This window comes from Moschus berezovskii, chromosome 1 (genome assembly GCF_049115385.1).
Source record: "Moschus berezovskii isolate FMDL1 chromosome 1, NW_MosBer_1.0, whole genome shotgun sequence".
NCBI lineage: Eukaryota > Metazoa > Chordata > Mammalia > Artiodactyla > Moschidae > Moschus > Moschus berezovskii.
The window spans coordinates 95,833,924-95,858,811 of NC_142460.1; the positions used below are offsets into that span (position 1 = coordinate 95,833,924).

The window sequence follows — 24,888 nt, forward strand, 5'->3', positions numbered from 1 at the left end:
TAAATCTATGAGTTGAGAAGTGTTATTGGCATTTTTATTTTGTCTCTGAAGCTTATTCTTTTTTGAACTCCAAGCTGATTTTCTTTGTATCTGAAATATCTGGTTGTACATTAGGGAAAGTAGAGGAAGAATACTGGCAAAGAATGGGAGTCAGTTATAGAATACATCCATGGCTGAGTTTAGCTGAAGTCTGTGTAGAGTGATAACAGCCACGGATGCTCAGATGGTGGTGGCTCTGACAACCTAGCAGGAGAGTTTGAGGCTTATTAGTAATGGCAGTTGAAAAGGTTGAAGGATTTTTGAGAAAAGAATGAGATAATAAAGAGGCCTCTGTTAGGATTCATCTGGAAATGGTTTGGGAAGACTGAAAGGGGGGTCTGGAGGGGAGGAAGAGTTAGGAGAATGGGAGATACGAGAAAATAGATATATTAGTCTCTGACCCAGTTCCTGGCACAGGGCTCTTGAAACACTTGTAAATTCCTACTTGATAAAAGCACTAGGAGCGTCTCTTGTTCTAATGAGGCTGCTGTTGGTGGTACCTGGATGGCTCCTGGATGGGGGCTGGTTCCCAGAAAAACCAAACCATGATTAGAAATTTGGAATTTTCAACCTCAACCCCCATTCTCTATAGAGGGAAGAAAGGCAATGAAGTTGATAATGAATCATATCTACATGAGGAAGCTTCCATAAAATCCTAATAGTATGGGGTTCAAAGACCTTCCAGGTGAATGAGCATACCCACATACCAGGAATATGATGCACCCAAACTCCAGGGGGACAGGAGTTCCTGCACTCAGAACTCTCCCAGACTGTTCCCCAGGTATCCCTTCACCTGGTTGTCCATCTGTGTCTTTTATAATACTCTTTAGTAAACAGCTAAATGCAAGTAAGTATTTCCTTGAATTCTGTGAGCTGCTTTATAAAATTAACTGAATCCAAGGAAGGGATCATGGGAACCTCAGATTTATGGGTCATGTTTCAGAAGCACAGATAACAAATGGGATTTGCAACTGACATCTGAATGGGGTGGGAACAGTCTTATGGGACTGAGCCCTTAACCTGTGGAATGTGACACTATCTCCAGATAGATGGTATCAAAATTGAATTTAATTGAATTAAATTATAGAACAATCAGCTGATGTCACAGTGTTGCACGTTGTGGAGGAAAAGACCCTGCACATCTGGTGTCAGAAGCTTTGTGAGGATGGTAGTAGGTGCCAGACTGAAGACAAAACAGACAAGGAAGGATTGGAGCTTTTCCTAACTCAGGACTTCAAAGCTGAGATGCTTATTTATAGAAAAGATCTGTTAGTTCCATTGTAGCCTCAGATTACCCAGAGGGTATGTTTGCACTTCAGAGAGCTAAACAAATCACAGCTAATCCATTGTTAATGCAAACACCAAGAACCAGACAGCGACTGCCATGTAAGCCACTGGGACCTAGATGCAAGAGTCCAAGAATGACACTCACAGGAAGGTATATTAGGACTTGGAAAATCCTTCTGTGTAAAGGCAGATTATGGAAAGAGGAGGAATGAAAATGGTTCTGAGATTGTAAACTCAGAATTGAGTTGCTGATTGTGACTCAGCAACAGGGTAAGACCATAAGAGAAACAGAAATCTCAAGAGGAAATCTGGGGCTAAAAATATTGATACAGATTTTAGAAATGCTGGGTTCCAGAGGCTAGTAGAATATCCAGGTTGGGATGAACAGCCAACAACTGGGAAGCACCAAACAAGGGCCCAGGAGAGAGGAAAGATGGAGCTAGGCATTACTGGTATATATTTTTAGACATGCTAATTAATGGAAGTACAGCTGAAGTCATCCAGAAAGAGGAAGAGGAAACAGAGGTCCTATCTTGTTACATTAATTTCTCTTTCACTGCAAGCTCCAAAAAAGATCATGAAGAATTTTTTTTTTTCTTTGAGATTTGAGATGTAATTAACATGAAGCACTGTATAAATGTAAGGTGTATAGCGTGACCTGACTGACATCATGAAATGGTTACAAGTTCAGTGAACATCCGTCATCTCACAAAAAATAAATAAAAAATTAAAGAGATAAAAAAATTTCTTATGATGAGAACCCTTAGGATTTATTCTCACAACAAATTTCATATATAGCATGCAACAGTACTGGTCATATTCAGTGTTAATCATATTTATCATGTTTACATTACATCCCTACTACTTATTTATCTTATTGACAAGTTGGTACCTTTTGATGATCTTCATCCGTTTCCCTCTCCTTCCACCCCAGCATGAAGAGTACTGAGAATATTGTACAGATTTCCTGCAGGCATCATTACTCACCCATTTCTGTACTTCCAGGGCTGCTTTCCTCTATCCCAAACTCATCATTCTGAACACCCTCAGCTGCCATTAATATCCAGAGCACACCATGCTTTTTCTCTTAGATCTCCTAAGAACATGCTCCCCTCCTCCTCAAGCTGACCGAGCTTATTGCCTTTCAGTTGTCACCTGTTACTTGCACACAAAATCTTTCCTGATCTTCCTTTTGGGTTGGATCTTCAGATCACCTGGTTCTGCTACCAAAATATTTATCACACTGTGTTTTAATTATTTACTGATATTTACTGGCCTGGGTCCCTGAGCTTTAGGAGGTCAGAATTTCTGTCTTATTCATTATTACATTGCCAGCATCTAGAGCAATGCCTGGTATGGAATAAGCACTTAGACATCTTTGCCAAATCAATGGATGAATGAACAAATAAACAAGTGAATAAGAGGCAACATTGGAAGGACTGATGCTAAAGCTGAAACTGCAATACTTTGGCCACCTCATGCGACGAGTTGACTCACTGGAAAAGACTCTGATGCTGGGAAGGGTTGGGGGCGGGAGGAGAAGGGGACGACCGAGAATGAGATGACTGGATGGCATCACCGACTCTGTGGACATGAGTTTGAGTGAACTCCGGGAGTTGGTGATGGACAGGGAGGCCTGGCGTGCTGTGATTCATGGGGTCGCGGAGAGTCGGACACAACTGAGCGACTGAACTGAACTGAACTGAATAATAACTATACACATGCTTTGTAGCTTCTTCATGCCTAGAGTAGTGCTGAGCTTAAAGAAAACTTAGGAAAATGATTAAGTGGCAACTCCTTTCTCTAAAATGGGATGCTTTTAAAATAAAAAACAGTAAACCATACTGGCCAGGTATAGGAAAGATAGGCAAATCTTAAACAAATATTTGAAATATAATCAAGTATACCACTGCTTGCACATCACTAGCATCCTTAAGAATAGTCATCTGACTCTTGAGACAGGAATGAACAACCAGATTAACTGTGGTTTCTATCCTTTCTTGAAACTGGTGAATACCAGTTCTAAATTACTACCCAAGTTCACACAAAATCAACAAAATACCATCTTCTTTAGGAGAAAGTATACCTGTTACAAAGACACCACTGCCCCACGCGGAGAACACCACAGCCTGGAAATCCCACAGCTTGGAAGATTATCGGAAACATGTCCTTTTCTGTGGAACAGAAGTTATTCAGGTCAAGCCCTCTGGGCAGGGGCCAGTAAGAGCAGTCGTTTTGCAAACAGGTCAGTAGATTCCATTTTTGTAAACACGGTCCATGATTAGAGGTGGGGGAGCTGGATTAGGGAAATCTTGTTTACAGTCATGGAGTTTGCCACATTCTGGTTTCCAATGAAATGCTTATTATTCCAGGTTGCTGCCATTTCCAACTGAACTGTTCATTGTGAATACTGTTGTTTGTGATGAAGTGCATACAGGGATGAAGTACGCTTCCTCAAAGGCAAAACTGTGTTCTTGGTTTTACTATGTGTCCATAGACTTCTTGTCTTTTCACTCTGTGCTTCCTCTAAGTGATTACCAAGAAAATAGTTTCAACCATGATCACTTAAGAAATTTTTCTTTTCAAAGAGTCACATGCCAGGCTGTTATCTCAAGGTTTTTACTGGATGCCTTCACAGGTCCAAAGATGCTTCAAAGTCAAGGCATCTACAAGGGGACTCATCCTCCTCTAGTGCCTCTTTCTGTAGACATCGTCACCATCTAGCAAGTTTCTTCATATTGTGTTTACTCCTCATTTTCTATCCTACCAACTAGGGTACCACATCCTACAGGTTCTGCAAATACCTCCTGCGTCCTGTCTGCCTCCCTCTTCTTCATCCTCATAGTTGGTATTATCTAAGCTATCATCCGGAGAAGGCAATGGCAACCCACTCCAGTACTCTTGCCTGGAAAATCCCATGGACAGAGGAGCCTGGTAGGCTGCAGTCCATGGAGTCGCTGGGAGACTGAGTGACTTCACTTTCCCTTTTCACTTTCCTGCACTGGAGAAGGAAATGGCACCCCACCTCAGTGTTCCTGCCTGGAGAATCCCAGGGACGGGGGAGCCTGGTGGGCTGCCGTCTATGGGGTCACACGGAGTCGGACACTATTGAAGAGACTTAGCAGCAGCAGCAGCAAGCTATCATCTCATGTGTAAATTATTACAAAAGAAATATTTATTTGAAAGTATCCCTTTAACTTTCACCTTAAATATTGTTTTTTTATGCTTTGCTCAATTTTTCTCTAACCTATTCCTCAATCTGTCACCAAGTCACACTTCTAAAACATAGTTTGGAGCAATTCATAAATACAATGCTTAAGAATGTTTCAAGACGACCCATATTAGTCCCACTCTTTCACATGACATTACATGATCAATACCTTCCATGATTTGGTCTCAGCTCTCTGTATTCACCCCTGACCTGTGTTTCTGCCACCCACATATTCATAGACCCAAAATACATCTTGCATTTTGATATTTCTATGCTTTAGTTTAGTCCATGATTCAACTGTTCTACCTAGATTTTTAATCAAAAATATCAAGGTTTGAGGGTTTTTTTATGCTCAAAGTAGTCAGTGGGCATGAGAATATCCCTCAAACTGCTGCCTAAGAAAAAGCTAATGGGTGGAGATCATGGAAACTCCTGATCTGAGCTTGTAAAATGCTAAAGCAACAGGTTAGAGAAAATTCGGCTGTTTTCCTTCAAAGTCTACAAAGCCATGTTTGAAGAGAGCAGATGTTCATCAAGAAGTGGGATTAAAGCATGCTTTATACTTACAATACTGATTCATGTCTGGAATATATAGTAGTCAATCTTTTTGCAAGTACTTTAGAGGAGAATGAGTATCTACTAAGTGCTATGCATAGAGGGCTAAAGAAAAGCAAATGTGAGATACTCTGTGCCCTCAAAGAAGATTATGATCTGATACAAGAGACAGATAGAATTATAGCTAACAAAACACAGTACATAGAGGGATGTCATATGACCAAGTGGTTTTTATCCTTTCTTAAAACTGGCAAATATTTGCTCTAAATTACAGACAGAGGGAGGAATTAGTTTGATTATGAAATATGGGAGTCGAATTCTGGAAATACTTATTTGGAGAGACTGTATTTTGAGCCAAACCTGATACAATGGGAGGGATTTAGCCAATCACATCAGAGAACTGGAAAAATAGGCTCATTTGTGTCTAAGAAACATAAAAGAAGGAATGCATGGAGGTCTTCTGGGACCAGGGAGCAGGGACTAGGGATAAGCCTAGTGAGGCTGCTGCTGCTGCTAAGTCACTTCAGTTGTATCTGACTCTGTGTGACCCCATAGATGGAAGCCCACCAGGCTCCTCCATCCCTGGGATTCTCCAGGCAAGAACACTGGAGTGGGTTGCCATTTCCTTCTCCAATGTGTGAAAGTGGAAAGTGAAAAGTGAAAGTGAAGTCGCTGAGTCGTGTCCGACCCTTAGCAACCCCACGGACTGCAGCCTACCAGGCTCCTCCATCCATGGGATTTTCCAGGCAGGAGACCTCAAATGCCATGCCTACAAATTTGAACTTTATTCTAAAATGTGTGTGGCCTGGAAGGTTTTTAAGAATAACATGACTAGTGGCATATAAAATTACTTGCCTTGTGCTTTTACTTTTCTCTTAATTTTCCATTACTTTCAACACATATTTTTCTTTAAGTCTTCTTCTCTCAGCATCTCTTATTCTCTGGTCATTGCCTTCATCAGCTCCTTGGTCCTTTTCTCAGTCCCATATGTGAAGTGAGGGTTACATTGTTTGAGCCATTGAAGCACTGACCCCCAGAGCAAGAGAAATTGAGAAGGGCTAAGTGAACACCATTTATTATTCCTTGCAACTTGGAAGAATAATAAATGTAAAACTGTTAGGTCACAACAATGCTGCTTTAATTCCATATTCAAATGACTCTATTAACCAATTTTTAATTCAATGCAAACCATTTTTTTCTTTTTGGTTTTAGGGGAAAGTGTATTAAAGGACCTTATACCACTTGTGATTATCTTCGTGTAGGTTACAATACAGCCAAAGGGGACTTGGTGAGATCCATCCTCTACCCCCGGCCTCTGAACTTCAAACTGTACAGTGATGCCTTCAAGTTCATAGTGTCCCTGGCCTTCCTTGGAATCATGGGTTTTTTCTATGCCCTTGGTGTATTTATGTACCATGGAGTAAGTACTTGGGGGTAGGGCTTTTTAATAGGAAAACTTTCTCAAGGAACTTAACCTAACTAAAGGGTTAGAATCAATGTCATACAAAGAGCTTTCTAGAAAGATGAAAATATTCTATATCTCTACATTGGTCAACTTGCTAGTCGTTAACTATGTGTTCACTGAGCACTTGAAATGTGTTGGTGTAATAAAGGAAATACATTTTCAATTTTTTAAAATTAAAATAGCCACATGTGATTAGTGGAAATTATATTGGAAGGCGTAGCTATTAAAAGTTGTGAAGTTCACAGCTCCTTTCACCGCCTGGATGGGAGTGAAAGGTTACTGAGTGTGTGGCATTTATGATATCCAAGCCCAGAGGAATACATGTTCCTTCAGAGGAAATCCATGCTTCTCAGCATTATAAGATGGGGAAGATGTGGTCTTAAGATTAGAAAGCAGTAAGAATAGACACATTTGAATGACAAAAATGCCAAGGAAGAAAAACACAAAGGAATTCTGGAACTTGAAAGCAGTTATGAGATAAATCTAATAATATAGGATTAGATCAGATGAAAAGGGATATTGAATGCCATGCCTAGATGTTTGGACTGTTTGAAAGTGTTGATGTATTTGACTGTGTACATTGTCAAGTGAATACTCAACACACCATGCAGTCAATGAGTTTCCTTGTGTTCTTGTTAGGTTCTGAGATGAAATTGAATGTCTGCTTTTACAGAGCCATGTACTATATGGGTCCCTACTTCCCTTTATAAGCTTCATGATGTCTGGTTTTGTTTGGATGTCTCTCTGAATAGTTGTGATGGCTGTACAGGAAAGAGTTGTCACAAATTACCCATGAGGTCCTTTCTGGTCCTGAGCATCTGAGTCTGTTATGAACTTTGCAGTTTCTTCTATAAAACATGCTGGGATCTTAGCAATGTGGGCTTATAGGGAAGAATAAAACATTGTGAATAAAAGGATCCAAACACAGGTATGAAACTGGGAATGAGTGGACTCTTTAAAATTCCCAAACTGATGGCATTGGTGATGGCATAGAAAAGTGTGTGTGTTGAGTGTAGGAGCGGCAAAGGCAGTCATAAGAATTTTTAGGCAATGTTCATGTTCAAACCTGAGCTCTGCATAGTCATTGCAATCTGAAATACACTCCTAGGGAGCATTTCTAGGGGGAAGGAGGTTAGAGGAGGCCAGGGCACATGGGCACCAGTAGAATAGAGTCTGGAAAGAGTGAGGCAGAAAGTCAAAACCAGTGCAGCTGGAATTTGAGACAGTGTGCCAGTTTCATCTGGGGAACATGAGCACTGAGCAGGAAAACAGGCAACAGCCCTCTCCCCTGGTGGTGATAGCATACGTAGTTTCTTGGGCAAGACTCAATGTCCAATACATACCAAAGCAGCGTTCTCATTGCACACCCCAGCTTCTTGTAGGTCTGGACCTGCAGACCTTTTGGCTGCTTCTATCTGCACTGGCTCAGTGTTAGGCAGGGCTGAGTCTTCAGGGTTAAAGCTCCTCTGTGGCTGGGGTTGGAAAAATCAGGAAATGATGGACTTCATGATAAACTAGAATTGGCCCAAAGATGTGCCAAGTAGCCATTGTTACTAAACTTGAATCTATGTTTCTAATGCTGAAAAGAGAACTTTATGGCTAAAATCAAGGTAATTTCATAAAAACCTAGGCAAAGTTGTAGAGGGAAAGCCATTAGTTAACAGAGCATGGGAAAATTATGCAGCCTATGCTTTGATCTCGGCTCTGCCTTTATTAGTCCTGTGATCCTTGGTAGATTGCCTGGAATCCTGATTCTGTGAGACTTGGCTTGGTAATATGACATATCAGCCACACATTTGTGCTCTCCCTCTAGATGAATAGATTAGGGATTATATCCTTACCATTTAACCAGCTTGTGGCCTTGGGAAAGTTGTTTACTTTTTTAAGTCTCAGTTTCCACTTCTGTTAAATGGAGGAAACAACAGTATTTACATTGCAAGGAGGTTGTGAGGAGTAATAAACAGTGTGTACATAGTGCTTATTCCAGGGTGTGTATCCAGTGAGAACAAGCTAGTTTTATTATTGGCTTACCCAGAGCAGTGAATATATGCTGAGATCTTGGCAGAATCCTGGTCCTAGCTTTCATCAGGTTTCCAGGCACTCCACATGTGTGTTGAGCACCTTCTCTGTGTCAGAAGGTGCTAGGCTCTGCATCTGGTGTCGAGTAAGATGAATTCCAAGATGACTTCAAAGATGGAGGAGGCATAGCTGCTATGATGGAGGAGTTGGTAGAACTGTTGAGAAAGCAACAGTCAGGCCATGTGTGAAATATTATAACTCCAGTCTAGTCCCAGTGACAAGCAGTCCAGAGGGTGTGCAAATGCCTGATGGGCCAAGAAGGGGTGGTCCTCTAGGTGGAGAGAAGGCTGAGTGGAGAGAAGCTGGGTCAGGAAGGACAGTAGGATGTGGGGTGGGGGTCCAGGGTGTCATTTCCTCTGCAGTGGGTGACAATTTGTTGATTTCTCAGACTCGGCCTAGAGAATACTCAATCCAACCAAGACAGCTGGCTCATGATGACTATTCTGAACCTCCAGAACTCCATTGGTGCAACAGGAGATGGAGCCTGGAAGGGTGTGCACGCTTTCTGCCAGGCTAACCTTTGTGTCCCTCCCTCCCCAGGCCTCTCCACAGGACACCGTGGCCATGGCCCTGCTCCTCCTCACCGTGACGGTCCCTCCTGTGCTGCCGGCTGCCCTGACCACAGGCATCGTGTATGCACAGAGGAGGCTGAAGAGAAAGAGCATCTTCTGCATCTCCCCTCAGCGGATCAACATGTGTGGGCAGATCAACCTTGTGTGCTTTGACAAAGTATGAGCTCAGCTCCCCAGGTTGTAATGATTTAGGGACCCAGCTGAGCCGGGAAGGGCCTCAGAGACTGTCTAGCCCAGCACCCTCCTGGGACAGATGGGAGCATGGAGGCCTCAAAGGTCACACAACGGAGCTGGTGGGAGAGCATGTTCTAGAAGCCCACTCTCCCGAGTCCTGAGGAAGTGGTTTAGCCGTCACATCAAGCATTTCTTTCCTGTCAAATTTAATATTTTCATGCCTGTTTAGGGTTTCAAAACAATCTCTTACTGTAATCACTTTTATGAGTGAATGGCTTTTTTCAGGCAAAAATAATATGAGGAACATCTCTGTTCCCTTGGTGCTTTGTCCAGAGCTTAAGGGAGCATATTCATTTCTCCTCCGCTGCTTCTTTTCAGGAACTGGAAAGCAGCGGCTGTGACCTGTGTTTACACACTCTGGTCCCTCTTTTCCCCTTTGCTTCCCAGGATGTCGAGCCTCAGGACTGGGGCAGATTGTCTGTGCATAAGGCCTGGAAAGGTGGCAGAAGGGAAGTATGTTCAGAGGAGGGGACAGCTGTTCTGGGACAGGTTCCAGGACCCCTCTCTGTGGCTCCTGTGGGGGACCAGGCAGGGCTGCAGTATCAGTCACCTCACCTGGGCACCCAGTTTACCAGCTCTAATGCAGGGGTCTGGTCTGGTCCCTCCATGTCTTCACTTTGTTTTCATGAGAATAAATGATGAAGGTTTTGCTGCTTTTTAGATAACTGACGTTGGCAGAGAGCCCCATTAATGAGATGTTCCGGGCTCTTGAGAGGCTCACGAGCTAGTTGAGAAAGCAGGTAACAGGGAAGCTTAGATGATGAAAACACAGTGAAATGCATGTTAAATAAGTATGAACCAAGCACTGGAGTGTGGTTACCTGCCTCAAGTGGGAGTCACCTCTGAGCTGTGCCTTTGGCTGTCAGGCAGAATGGGCCCCAGGTTCAGCAGTGAGCAGCCCAGCAGCACGCAGATACCAGGGCTGCAACAGGCGGGGAGCCAGACTCTGGGTGGTGAGAACGTGGCTGTGTGGTCAGGATGCAGCTGGAACCAATAAGCCCAGTTGCTCAGGGCTTCATGTGCTCTGAAAAGATGGCTCCTGGTCCTAGACAAAGAGGGACAGAGCAAAGGCCATTCTGGAGAGACACCCTGATCAGCCCTGACAAGTCCTGGTCCCCAGGTAGAAGTGGCATAGCTCTTACATCGTTTCAGTTCTATTCTTTTCTAGTTTCCTTTGACAAAGAAACCTGTAAGGTTAACTTAACAGTAGCTACCTTTTAGATTCAGGGCCAGAGAACAACTCTTGACAGCAATTCCTGTTACTGACCCAGCAGCCTCACCAGTGTTTAGAATGTAGGAGGGAGACTTACAAAATGTGTTCATTACATATCTGTTTCTAAAACTAATTTTTCCAGAGGTGTTCCCTTTCCTTCCTGTAGAAAGCTTTTCCTTCCACATCCTCGTGCTCCTTTGCTAGACTGTCTTAAGGATGCTCGACAGCAGACTTGGCCAGACTCCATATGTCGTGATGGCATCTTATTATGCAAAGATTCATGATTGGGAATCAGCGAAATGGGAAATCTAGTCATGAATTTGACACTGTTTCTGTGTGACTTTTTAAGATAAGATAGTTGAAGTACAATTCTGTTTCTTTCTAGCTTTCATATTATAAAACTCTACCACCATGATGTTAGAATAAAGCCCTCCACGATTAATTGAATTTCCATCTAGTGTTATTTCAATTTAGAAGATATTTACCACTGGGCTTCTGAATATATTTATTCCCATATAGTTCTAGTTTTACACTGGTTTCTTACAAGTTGTTTAAAACAAGTTCTCTAAAACAAATTCTCTCTCTCTCTCTTTTCTATTCAATTCAGTCTAAACCTGGACTAGTATTTATACTAAGAAGTTTTATCTTTCTATCTTATTTGCTTTAGAACAGCAACTGTAATTTAGTGCTTTTTCCATTTATGGCTAGTTTTATTGTAAAGGGTTATTTTCATGTAGAGAAATAACTTTGTCCCTTATCTATTTTTGCTACGGTATCATCTCTGTTTTCATGTTCAAGATATTGATGTTTTAAAACATATCTAGTCATCAGGAAAACAGTTTGAATTAAGTTGCTAACTCTTGCTGAAACGGAGCAACTCAAGAGTCTTTGGAATTTAATCCCACAGATTGGAGTCCTTATAAAAGATAGGCGGTACATGAAACAAGAGGTGTTTTGCTTTTTTCTTTTGCTGTTGTTGTTCTTGAAGGAATAACCTACATGAAGCATGTTAGCTCTCCTTGAAGTCCAAATTAGTTAATAAAACAAACTTTCCTTGTTTCTTTAATCCAGAAGCTCAGTACAGACGTTGTCTCTCCACATGCTTTTCAGAATTCATTTAACATTTGTCTTCTGGTGGAAGTCTCCAAACAGGCTGGATTCTGGTTCTTTCTCTCCAATCTGTGTGCCAGTGGACCCTTGGACTGCTCATTTCACCTTTACACTGAGACTGTCTGTACCCTATTTACATAGTTGTAAGAAGAGAAAGCACTGCAGACACTTCACTGTAAAGCATGGTGCTAATGCAAATGTGCTATGATGATAAAAGATAGCATTTGATGGAAAACTGAGAACTTCAGTGTCTTATATGGTGATGATTTTAAAGAAAAAAGTGTCAGAAACATGGGTGTCAGTTTTGAAAAGGACATTCCCTATCACTTTGCAATGCATTACTGACAGTTAGAGTTGAGCCAGCGGTAGCCACCTCCTTACTCTGACTGTGTGTAGACCAGGCCAGATGCCATTGGCCTACTGCACAAAGGCACTAGGGTCTGTGATTCATAACTCACTGTGAAGCAATGGGCGAATTAAAAGTGCTGTGATAGCGCTCAGCCCTAGTTGCTTTCTCTGCTACATTATCTGACAAATCCTTTCCCCTGATACAGCAAATCAACTCTCCCCACCATTTTCCTCTTGATCTAACAGTCAAACCCATTCCTGGGCATTCATTAATATTTATTATGAGCACTTCACTTCTTTCTGTAGTCTCAAAGCCCTTTATCAACATTTCATTATCAATCTGGACAGTCACCATGTCACCCATATTTTTAGGAAATAACTGTAAACCATATGGCAGACTAGGAACTGAATAGTTTTGCAAAGAAAGAAAAAAATTCTGACCTCTGCTTTAGAAAGACAGCAGGTGCCAACTGAGAAGTCAGACATGAGCTGGTTCTTGTTGGATTCCTATTCACTGAACCTTTCTAATTCAGCAGCAGCAGTGGTCATGGCAGTAAACAAACAAAATGAAACGCTTGCATTTGGTAATAATGACTAGACTCAACCTAATTTTCAACGTGGTCTTTTGGGAATTATTTGTCACCGGCTGAATCTTTCCTTCAGGTGCTCTTCTCTGATTTAAAATTTGATGCTTGCCAGTAAGGGCTTGGCCAATATTTTATAATAAGTATATAACCTTTAAAAATTGTGAATCACTATATAGTACACTTGTAACTTGTAGAATATTTTACATCAACTGTACTTTAATAAAATATAAAAAACAAATTTTAAAAAGAATCATTGAACAAATGGAAAATAAAAATTTAAAAGTCTGTTCTTAGAAGAAAATAAAAGAAAACTAAAGGAGAGCTGAGTATCACACTACAAATATAAACAATAATGAAGAAAAATTTTAATAAAGCTCTAATGTAAAAAGAAAGGGCTTGAAACAGCTAAACGTATTTTGGTTTCTTAGGAGCTTGGGTTTTGTGTAAATTATAATTAAAAGCTCTAAATCTTCTGCTAAAACCCATTCTGATTTTTTTTTGCAGACTGGCACTCTTACAGAAGATGGACTGGACCTCTGGGGGACTGTCCCCACTGTTGACAGCTGGTACGCACTGTAATGAAGCCAGAGTGTGTGGCTGGCAGGGCTACCTTGTGACACTCGAGTCCATCCTTCCAGTGTTGAGGGATGCATCTCACATAAAATATACGTAATAATTGGCTGGTACTGGCTCTCCATTAATCTCACTTGCTAAATTAAATGAGTTCTAAATTCGGAATCAGAGGAGGAAAGTAGATCTTCAAACTCCACATGAAAAATGGAATAGAATAAGGTGGACGATTAGGGAGTTGAGTGAATAAAACAAAAAGCAAAGAGTGAAATCAGGACTGTGCTTAATTTAAAACTGCATAGACTTCCTGGGTGGCTTGTGAGGTGGGAAATGCAGAAAGGAAGACCTCCATCTCCCGCCTCATGGAGTTCACACTCTGGTGAGATGAAAGGTGCAAACGGACCCATCTGCAATGCACCACATGGGCGGGAAGAATTAAGGCACAGATGTCACAATAGAGAGGAAGACACAATAGTGACTGCTTGATAAAAGACCCAGCCCTGATTCTATAACATAGTGGATAAAAGGTAGAAATTCATTTTGAAAATGGATAGATCAAGGAGTACCACCTGGAGGAGATAACAAACGAGATGGGTTTTGAAGGGAGTATAGCTACAAATTTTACAGATGCAGTTTAAAAGCTGGCACTAGGGAGTGAAGCTGAAGCTGAAGCTCCAATGTTTTGGCCACTTGACATGAAGAGCCAACTTACTGGAAAAGACCTTAATGCTGGGAAAGATTGAAGGCAGGAGGAGAAGGGGGTGACAGAGGATGAGATGGTTGGATAGCATCACTGACTCAATGGACATGAGTTTGAGCAGACTCTGGGAGATACTGAAGGACAGGGAAGCCTGGTGTGCCGCAGTTCATGGGGTTGCGAAGAATCAAACATGACTTAGTGACTCAATGACAACAATAGGGAGTGGAGAGGTCAATTACATAAATACGACCCCCAAAACAGAGCTAGAGACAGGAAGGAGTGCCCATCCTCAGACAATGCCCCCTGCACTCCCTTCCCTGCAGGGCTGGGATCCACCTTCTCAGTGGCGATACTTCTGCTCTTGAGCTCTGGGTATACCACCTGGGCTCCAAACAGTGGCTGAGGCTGCTGTCACTGAAGGAGTCATGCAGGGGCTCTACAGGTTGGTGACAGGGTCCTGGGTACAGCCCTGGCACAAGGGAACAGTTGTCAGGCAGTGTGACATTGCAGAAGATTCCTGGGCTACGTGTCAGTGAACTTCCTGGGCTCCTATTAATGTGCCTCTGCTCCTGGGTACTTGGATGCACAGATCAGGTTTTGGTCCAGACAGGCAGACCTCTACTGACCAGAGCAGTGAAAGGGGAAAGGGATGTTTGCAGTTTCCATGCCTTCTTTCTCTCCTTTTCCCCTAGTACTCTGAGACTATGAGAGAAGTAGAAACCTTGGATACAGTTTTTATTCAGCTGTAAGATGGGAGGAGAGAATGTCTACTGTCAAATAGGGAAATGAGTTTTTGATGCTAGATATCCATGCCAGAAGTTTTAAGAAACAGGGGTGAAAGCCAAAGGGCTGACTTGTGAGAACAATTTGAATCCATGCCTGCTTTTTTTTTTCTTTATTGTCAGTCAGTTCAGTTCAGTTCAGTCGCTCAGTCGTGTCCGACTCTCCGCGACCCCATGAATCACAGCACTCCAGGCCTCCCTGTCCATCACCAACTCTCGGAGTTCACTCAAACTCATGTCCACAGAGTCGGTGATGCCATTCAGCCATCTCATTCTCGGTCATCCCCTTCTCCTCCCACCCCCAACCTTTCTCAGCATCAGAGTCTTTTCCAGTGAGTCAACTCATCGCATGAGGTGGCCAAAGTATTGCAGTTTCAGCTTTAGCATCAGGCCTTCCAATGAACATCCAGGATCGATCTCCCTTAGAATGGACTGGTTGGATCTCCTTGCGGTACAAGGGACTCTCAAGAGTCTTCTCCAACACCACAGTTCAAAAGCATCAATTCTTCGGCGATCAGCTTTCTTCACAGTCCAACTCTCACATCCATACATGACCACGGGAAAAACCATAGCCTTGACTAGACGGACCTTGGTTGGCAAAGTAATGTCTCTGCTTTTTAATATATTATCAAGGTTGGTCATAACTTTCCTTCCAAGGAGTAAGCGTCTTTTAATTTCATGGCTGCAATCAGCATCTGCAGTGATTTTGGAGCCCCCCCAAAATAAAGTCTGATACTGTTTCCACTGTTTTTCCATCTATTTCCCATGAAGTGATGGGACCAGATGCCATGATCTTTGTTTTCTGAATGTTGAGCTTCAAGCCAACCTTTTCACTCTCCGCTGTCACTTTCATCAAGAGGCTTTTGAGTTCCTCTTCACTTTCTGCCATAAGGGTAGTGTCATCAGCATATCTGAGATTATTGATATTTCTCCCGGCAATCTTGATTCCAGCTTGTGCTTCTTCCAGCCCAGCGTTCCTCATGATGTACTTTGCATATAAGTTAAATAAGCAAGGTGACAATACACAGCCTTGATGTACTCCTTTTCCTATTTGGAACCAGTCTGTTGTTCCATGTACAGTTCTGACTGTTGCTTCCTGACCTGCATACAGGTTTCTCAAGAGGCAGGTCAGGTGGTCTGGTATTCCCATCTCTTTCAGAATGTTCCACAGTTTATTGTGATCCACACAGTCAAAGGCTTTGGCATAGTCAATGAAGCAGAAATAGATGGTTTTCTGGAACTCTCTTGCTTTCTCCATGATCCAGCGGATGTTGGCAATTTGATCTCTGGTTCCTCTGCCTTTTCTAAAACCTGCTTGAACATATGGGAGTTCACGGTTCACATATTGCTGAAGCCTGACTGTGGGAGACTGTCAAAGGAGAATTTTGAGCATGACTTTACTAGCGTGTGAGATGAGTGCAATTGTGCGGTAGTTTGAGCATTCTTTGGCATTCCCTTTCTTTGGGATTGGAATGAAGATTGACCTTTTCCAGTCCTGTGGCCACTGCTGAGTTTTCCAAATTTGCTGGCATATTGAGTGCAGCACTTTCACAGCATCATCTTTCAAGATTTGAAATAGCTCAACTGGAATTCCATCACCACCACTAGCTTTGTTCATAGTGATGCTTTCTAAGGTCCACTTGACTTCACATTCCAAGATGTCTGGCTCTAGGTCAGTGATCACATTATCGTGACTATCTTGGTCGTAAAGATCTTTTTTGTACAGTTCTTCTGTGTATTCTTGCCACCTCTTCTTAATATCTTCTGCTTCTGTTAGGTCCATACCATTTCTGTCCTTTATCGAGCCCATCTTTGCATGAAATGTTCCCTTGATATCTCTAATTTTCTTGAAAAGATCTCTTGTTTTTCCTATTCTGTTGTTTTCCTCTATTTCTTTGCATTGATCACTGAGGAAGGCTTTCTTATCTCTCCTTGCTATTCTTTGGAACTCTGCATTCAGATGCTTATATCTGTCCTTTTCTCCTTTGCTTTTCGCTTCTCTTCTTTTCACAGCTATTTGTAAGGCCTCCTCAGACAGCCATTTTGCTTTTTTGAATTTCTTTTCCATTGTACTTATTCATTAAATTTTTGGGCCATGCTGCACAACTTGGGCTTCCATGCTGGCTCAGATGGTAAAGAATCCTCCTGCAATGTGGGAGACCGGGGTTCAATCCCTGGATGGGGAAAATCCCCTGGAGAAGGCACAGCAACCCACTCCAGTATTCTTGCCTGGACAATCCCATGGACAGAGGAGCCTGGCGGGCTACAGTCCAATGGGTCTCAAAGAGCTGGATACAACTAAGTGACTAAGCACAGCATAGCACAGCATATGGGATCTTAGTTCCAAGACCAGAAATTGAACCCACGCCCCCTGAGTTGTAGGGGTAGAATCTTAACCACTGGACTGCCAGGGAAATTCCCCATCCATGCCTGCTTTTACTTGAAGAAGAATGGAGCCATCAGGCAGGCTTCCTTTCCATCCCTCTTACCCCATTGGCCTGGAGACTTCTTGCCTGGTCGTTTTCTAGAGACAGCTCTGCAATTTGCAGATGTCAGCTCTGAGCCTTCCCACAGTCTACCTTTCCACAACACTGCCACACTGTGGGCTGGCTGCAGGCAACCTGACAAAAGGCTCTGTTGTTCAGTCACTAAGTTGTGTCCAACTCTTTGCCATTCCATGAACTGCCACATGCCAAGCTTACCTGTCCTCCATTATCTCCTGGAGTTTGCTGAAACTCATGTCCGTCGAGTCAATGATGCCCTGTCATTATACCCAAACACTCAGAATTTATCACAGAAGGTATGGGGGGGAGGGGAGCTAGTGAAGGTTTTGAGCATAGAGGTGAGGTATCAGTAAATTTTATGTCAGTAAAATTGAAGGGCAGGGTGTGCAAAATGATTTTGCTGAAGACCTTAACTTGCTAATTATTTTCTCTACCAGTTTCCAGGAAGTCCACAGCTTTACCTCAGGCAAGTCTCTGCCCTGGGGCCCACAGTGTGCGGCCATGGCCAGTTGCCATTCACTGATCCTCCTCGATGGGAACATCCAGGGAGATCCACTGGACCTCAAAATGTTTGAGGGCACTGCTTGGGTAAGGTGATTATTTCTTGGTTCAGGTGAATGAGGAAAATGTGAAGAAATATCCAGTACTCACTGGGAGTGCCTAGGCTTTCCTAACTGTGGTTGAAACCCAGAGAATCATAGCCGTATATGAATGAATGAAGGTCTGATCCTACCTGAATCTCCCAATCTCTGCTCCAAAACTCTATAAACCTTTGCAGCATGATATAGGGGTCTACCACCAAATAAATTTGGGAACTGATATTTAAACAAAGATAATTTGATTTCTTGACTATAGAATTTCTTTAATGTTAATGTACGGTGGTGTATTGTGAATATTCAAGAGAGGATATAATATGCAGCATTTACTAAACCTGTTTCACCACAAAAACCTTGACAGGCCAAACCATAGCACAAACACCCCTGGAGAAACACTCATCCAAAGAGTGCTGTAAATGCAGTAGCCACTAGCCACCCTGGTTATTGAGCATATGAACAGTTGGTTTGCAACTTAAGAACTGAATTTTAAATTTTTAAATTTTAAATAATTGATATAGCCACAATTGGTTGGCAGCTGCTGCGTTATTAATAGACAGTATAGGTCTTAACAGTGTCAGTAGGCTTAGTCATGTCCCACTCTGCAGCCCCACAGATTGTAGCCCCCCAGGCTCCTCTGTCCAAGGAATTCTCCAGGCAAGAATACTGGAGTGAGTTGCCATTTCCTTCTCCAGGGGACCTTCCCAACCCAGTAAAAGGGTTTGAGACCAGAATGGAGGCCCCTCAATCCAGTGGGTTCCATTTCCTCAGCTGAGTGTGAATGACAGCTGAAGGATATGAGGTCCTACTGGCAACAGTCATGACGAGATGGGGAAACTACTTGACTCCACCACTCTCTAGCTTTCTGACCTCAAATCCAGAACAAAGATTCTGAATCATTCCCTCATATGTGTATTTGGATAACAATGACTCACTTCTGGAGCTTTGAAACTGTGAGCCTGAAGAGGCCAAGCATTGTAAAGTGTCCAAAGAATGGAGGGTATTCATTCATTCGTTAGTTAGTTAATTAACCACATCGTTCTTCCCTTAAAAAAAAAAAAAAAAGTTTTTTTTCTAAACTACTTACATGAAATGCAAAACAGCATTTAAACAGAGCTGTAAAGAAGTGAAAACAAACAGTTGTAGGGACCTATAGAACCCCTCAACAGAGTGTGTGCTCAGTCATGTTCTCTGACCCTTTGTGACCACATGGACTATAGCCCAACAGGATCCTCTGTCCATGGAATTTTCCGCCAAGAATACTGGAGTGGGCTGCCATTTCCTACTCCAGGGTATCTTCCCGACTCAGGGATCCAACCCATGTCTCCTGCGTCTTCTGCATTGGCAGGCAGATTCTTTACCACTTGCCACCTGGGAAGCCTGAAGGACAGTTCACAAAGAGGCTAATTTAAAGATTTATTGTAGGAAAATTGTGGATTTCTAGAGGCCAAAGTAATAAAAGGGGAAACCTGGTAAACAGGGAAATTTCTGATAGAAGTAAGTAAAATTAGAGCATTTGCTGTGGAGAAATGCTTGATACTGCTGATTGGAAAAAATAAAAAATAAAGCACAGCCTAAAAGTTGAGTTATGTTTTATTTGACAGACAAAACTGAGGACTTAAGCCCAAGACACAGCATCTCAGATAATTCTAAGAGACTGCTCCGAAGAGGGTAGAAGGGGTATGTAGCTAGGATATATGTATAGGATGTTTTGCAGCAAAGACAAGGTAGTTGGAATTTAAAAATTACTGTTAATTAAAGAAAATCACATATCTCAAGGAATTTAGTGCTTTTATTTGTATGGGAAGATGCAAGAGTCTGGGCTCACTGAAATCTTTTCTTTGATATGCATCTCAGCTGTCTGGGGTTAGTGTCCTGTGTTTTCACATCCTGAATTCCTCAGGGTACACTGTTGGAGGTGGCTCTGAGGCTCTCTGCCCATAGGATATTCCTCCTCCAGGGGATCTTCCCGACTCAGGGATTGAACCCATGTCTCCTGCATCTCCTGCATTACAGGGAGATTCTTTACCACTGAGCCATCAGGCATCCTGAGTCTCCTAAGGGTGCACTGTAGCAAGTGGCTGCCATGGCAGGCAGAGTTTCCATCCTGAGTTCCCTCAGCGTTCACCATCCAGATGGCTGGAATGTGATGGCTTGATGGCTGCAACATTCTTTGTTTGCTGATATGGAAGGCAGTATTTTTTATTTGCGATATAAAGGCAAGGCAGAAATCACTTTCCTGGATCTTAATAAAGAGGAATCAGTGTAATTATAAGCAAGCAGCACCAACGTCCTTACCAGCATCGCTGGTGCTGATGCAGTGAGGAGTTCCACATGGTCATTATTACTCTATATGACTTTGATCCTGGTTCTAACACTGCTCCCCCTTCTCCAAAAGAGGAGGCTTCCTCTCTTATGTACAAGTGACATACGAGTTGGGATCTTATGTGGGGACATAAATCTTTAGTATTAGCTCTGTAAGAACTGTTTTTAAGACCAGTTGTATCCGCTCCAAACAGAGCTATTACAGTGAGATTGTTCACCGAGTTTAAAGCTGGATAAGTCTCTAGTTAAATATCTTTTGGTTATTGAGAAACTGTCACTGAGCATAAAGGGGAGTGAAAATGTTCTTATAGACTCTAAGAATATTAGCAACCATAAGGAATGTCAGATTTAAGATAAGAAACTGAGATTTGGAGAAACAAAGTGATGTCCCCAAGGTTGAACAAGTAAGTGGTAGAGCAGAGACCAGATGTTGTCTCTTATTTTCTGACTTCTACTATTTATTTTTATCTGACTGCCTTTCCCATATTTTAGCTAAATATTGGTTCTTCAGATGGTATAGCTTATAGTGTTGTAACATCCAAAGAATACAAACTGTTTTCAAATATGCTTTCTAATTTGCTAACAGTCTAGTCAAGGCTATGGTTTTTCCCATGGTCATGTATGGATGTGAGAGTTGGACTATGAAGAAAGCTGATCGCTGAAGAATTGATGCTTTTGAACTGTGGTGCTGGAGAAGACTCTTGAGAGTCTCTTGGACTGCAAGGAGATCCAACCAGTCCATCCTAAAGGAGAACAGTCCTGGGTGTTCATTGGAAGGACTGATGCTAAAGCTGAAACTCCAATACTTTGGCCACCTCATGCGACGAGTTAACTCACTGGAAAAGAGTCAGATGCTGGGAAGGATTGGGGGCGGGAGGAGACGGGGACGACAGAGAATGAGATGGCTGGATGGCATCACCGACTCGATGGACATGAGTTTGAGTGAACTCCGGGAGTTGGTGATGGACAGGGAGACCTGGCGTGTTGTTATTCATGGGGTCGCAAAGAGTCGGACACGACTGAGCGACTGAACTGAACTGAACTTGTAACTCTCTAGCTAACCAGTTAGGCTAGTAGCGTAGAAGTAGCATAAGAAGTAGTTCAAGATTCAATCCTCTGTCATCTGGGAGCTAATGTGCTCAGTTGTAATGGAGAATAGGTCTCCACCCTCGTCCATTTACAAGACATACCTTTTAGGAAGAGCCAGTGGGCTGCAGTTAATGCTTCCTCCATCAATTATTGCTGGCTTCCCAGGTAGCTCAGAGGTAAGAATCTGCCTGCCAAAGCAGGAGATGCAGGAGACACTGGTTCAATCCCTGGATCGGAAGATGCTCTGGGAAAGGAAATGACAACCTACTCCAGTATTCTTGCCTGGGAATCTCATGGACAGAAGAGCCTGGGAGGGCCACAGTCCATAGGGCTTCAAAGAGTCGGACATGCGCACACACACACACACAATAAGTTACTACTTAAAATGTAATCACAATAATTCTGCTCTCTGACATTTTACAGTAAGATCCTTAATATGAATCAAAACAACAGAAATTTGATAATGATGGTATTAAAATAATTGGCTTAGAAGAGAAAAAAATGTAAAAGGGGTTTTGAAAAGATTAAAGTGATGTGCAAATGAGAGGTATTTCTTTCTTATTATTTTTCTCTAAGGAATCTTATGAATGTTTTCATTTGAAAGCAGATAATCGAAGATTGCAATGCAGACTACTGTGAACTTGGGATATCAAATTCAAATGTAATAATAAAGCCAGGACCAAAAGCCAGTCAGGTATAGTTTGCTTTTTAAAATTATATAAATCTTTCCCCTTAAAATTGGTGAAATTCCCCTGCCTTTTATATGTTTTTATATTCCTATTATTTTGTCTTATCCTAACTGTATCTACAGTTGGTTTGCTCATTCCTTCATTCCTAAATTTGTTGGTTAGTTTATTCAACAAACACTCACAAAATACCTATGTATACTCAAGCTCTATGCTAGGTGCTAAGAGATAAAGTGATTTCAAAACTAGACGTGTTGTGCTCTGTGCTGGAGGAATACACGGACTGATAGAAAAATCAATACCAGTGCAAACAAATGCAATACAATGTGCCAAGTGCTAGAATAAAGGCTGAAGAAAGAGCAGCAGGAGTCCAGAGGTGAGAGTGAGTAGTGTTGCTGAGAGAGAAGCACCTCAGAGAAGGTGACCTATGAGCTTGGCCTGGAAGATGATTAGGATTTCTCAGGCAGCCAAGGGAAAGGGCTTTGTAGACTAGACAATTTGTTGAGGGAACCGCTTTAGACGCAGCTAGAAAAATATCAATGTTGTGACTATATGGCACCTCACGTCCCTGGGCCCACTGCAGCGTAAAGATTATTTGTTGGTGTACATCTGCTAAATCTTCCTCAATAGCTTCTTAAGCTCCCCTCTCTTTGTGCACTTAGAGTCCTGTGGAAGCCATCATCGTCCTGCGTCAGTTTCCATTTTCCTCCAGCCTGCAGAGGATGTCTGTGGTTGCTCAGCTGGCGGGGGAGGATCATTTCCATGTCTACATGAAGGGAGCCCCAGAGATGTTGGTTCGGTTCTGCAGACCTGAAACAGGTACTAACTGGCACTTCCCTCTTTCAGGTGGTGAAAATGCTTAAAAACTCAAACAGACAGAGCAAACCAGCATAAATCAATGAACATGGAGCTGGTTGTTTTCTCGGTAGGTGGAAAGTGGGCCCAGCAGATCTGCTAAGGCAGAGGTTATCATTTCAAAGCAGAGAAGCAGACAGTCAATATCAGACTATGGTCCTGCCAGAAAAGCCCAACCACAATGCGACATTAGAGAAGGAGATGTGAAACAAGCGTCAGGACAAATCAGGAAACTACACTGGGGTCAAAGGACCAGGGACGGTGAGAATGAGGAGCGTTCAGAAGGAACCAAAGAGACAGATCTGAACACCAGACTCATTCTGCAAACAGGGATGCTCTGTCACCCACCTCCTGGGAGCTGGAACCACTTATGGTGTCTCAGATCAGTGGGAGGAGAATATAAAAACAATAAATCTTTTAGGGAAAAAAAAGTGATTAGAGTAAATTAGGTAGTATTAGAGCAAGGTAATTGATCATTTTCACAGCAATTTCATCTTTCTGGCCAGATTTTAAGCTGATTTATATTGTTTCTTCATCTTAAAAACATATACTCTCTAAGCTGCAGTCCAGATTTGTAAGTATATTGTTGCATTCAAATGAGTTCATTTGTATAAAATTGGCCTTTTTTTCCCCTGATTTTCATCTATATTCTCCTTACAATTGCTGATAGCCATCAGCTTGTGCATAGAATTTTAAGAATTGGCAAATGATTGCTTTCATTTCCTCCTCTACTTGGAGTCTTTTTTTAAAAAATAATTCCCTCTATTTTTCTGACGTTGATCTTCCTCATTGCTCCCATTAACTCAATCCTTTACAGACTGTTGGTCTATAGTTGGCTGTTATTTTTTTAGGTGTCATTTGCCACTGCTTATTCGTCTGGTCAGTCTAATTCTTTTTATTGTCCTAACTTCTGATCCTTGACATATGATAATATCATATTCAGAGATTTATTTTTTCTTCTTGTGTTTAAGAAATAGAAAGTTAGCAGCTTCCTTGAAATAGATCCTCACCTCCAGAATTATTGATATTTTAGAATTACAGAAAGTCTGTGCTGAGTAGGAGCATGGGCATCTATAACCTCTTCATTTTATGGATGGGAAGATTAAGATGCAGAAGAGAGGCTTAAAATGCCCAAGGTCAGGAAGCTAGCTGGCAGCACAGTGGAGACTAGAACCTAAGCTACTACACTTCTTATTATACTATTCTTTCCCTTAATATCTTTGTATAACCATACATACATAAACCATACAAATTTTATAGACATATTAACCTTAGTTATGATTACCACGTCAAAATACACAAAGGTTGGCCCTATGTCATCCATTATCTAAACTGGCAAATGTTTCTGCAAAGAGCCAAGTAATAAATATTTTAGGCCTTTCAAGCTACACCATCTCTGGCTCAACTGTACAACCCTGCCATTGAAACCTGAAAGCAGCCATTGGTAACGAACAAATGGACATGGCTGTGTTCCAATAAAACCTTAATTACAAAAACAAGCAATGGGATAGATTTGGCCTGCGGAAAGAAAGCTGATCGCCGAAGAATTGATGCTTTTGAACTGTGGTGTTGGAGAAGACTCTTGAGAGTCCCTTGGACTGCAAGGAGATCCAACCAGTCCATTCTAACAGAGATCAATCCTGGGTGTTCATTGGAAGAACTGATGCTAAAGCTGAAGCTGCAATACTTTGGCCACCTCATGAGATGAGTTGACTCACTAGAAAAGACTCTGATGCTAGGAAAGGTTGGGGGCGGGAGGAGAAGGGGACGACTGAGAATGAGATGCTGGATGGCATCACCGACTCTGTGGACATGAGTTTGAGTGAACTCTGGGAGTTGGTGATGGATAGGGAGGCCTGGCGTGCTGTGATTCATGGGGTCGCAGAGAGTCGGACACGACTGAGCGACTGAACTGAACTGAACTGAACTGACCTCATTTCATTTGGGTAGATGGTCCTGAGGTCTGTCTTTACTGAACTCAGCTAATGTATGTGACACCCAGTTGATGACCAGTACATCTTTGGCATTTATTTCTGTTAGATTATAAGAATAACATAATTTTATGAAGTTGTTTGTGGCCTTTA

The 24,888-nt window shown here is 42.3% G+C and overlaps 1 protein-coding gene across 2 annotated transcripts in view; it reads left to right on the top strand.

The window, feature by feature from the left end:
* ATP13A5 (ATPase 13A5) overlaps positions 1-24,888 on the top strand; it is a 124,854-nt gene that overhangs the window by 53,770 nt on the left and 46,196 nt on the right. Inside the window, exons 10-16 of one of the 2 annotated variants that reach the window (XM_055407746.2) lie at positions 3,401-3,571; positions 6,355-6,512; positions 9,177-9,365; positions 13,205-13,266; positions 17,694-17,844; positions 21,868-21,957; positions 22,612-22,768. In XM_055407746.2, the coding sequence (XP_055263721.2) occupies positions 3,401-3,571; positions 6,355-6,512; positions 9,177-9,365; positions 13,205-13,266; positions 17,694-17,844; positions 21,868-21,957; positions 22,612-22,768 (978 nt within the window). The remainder of the gene's footprint in view (positions 1-3,400; positions 3,572-6,354; positions 6,513-9,176; positions 9,366-13,204; positions 13,267-17,693; positions 17,845-21,867; positions 21,958-22,611; positions 22,769-24,888) is intronic. The other variant, XM_055407754.2, reaches the window with a different exon arrangement.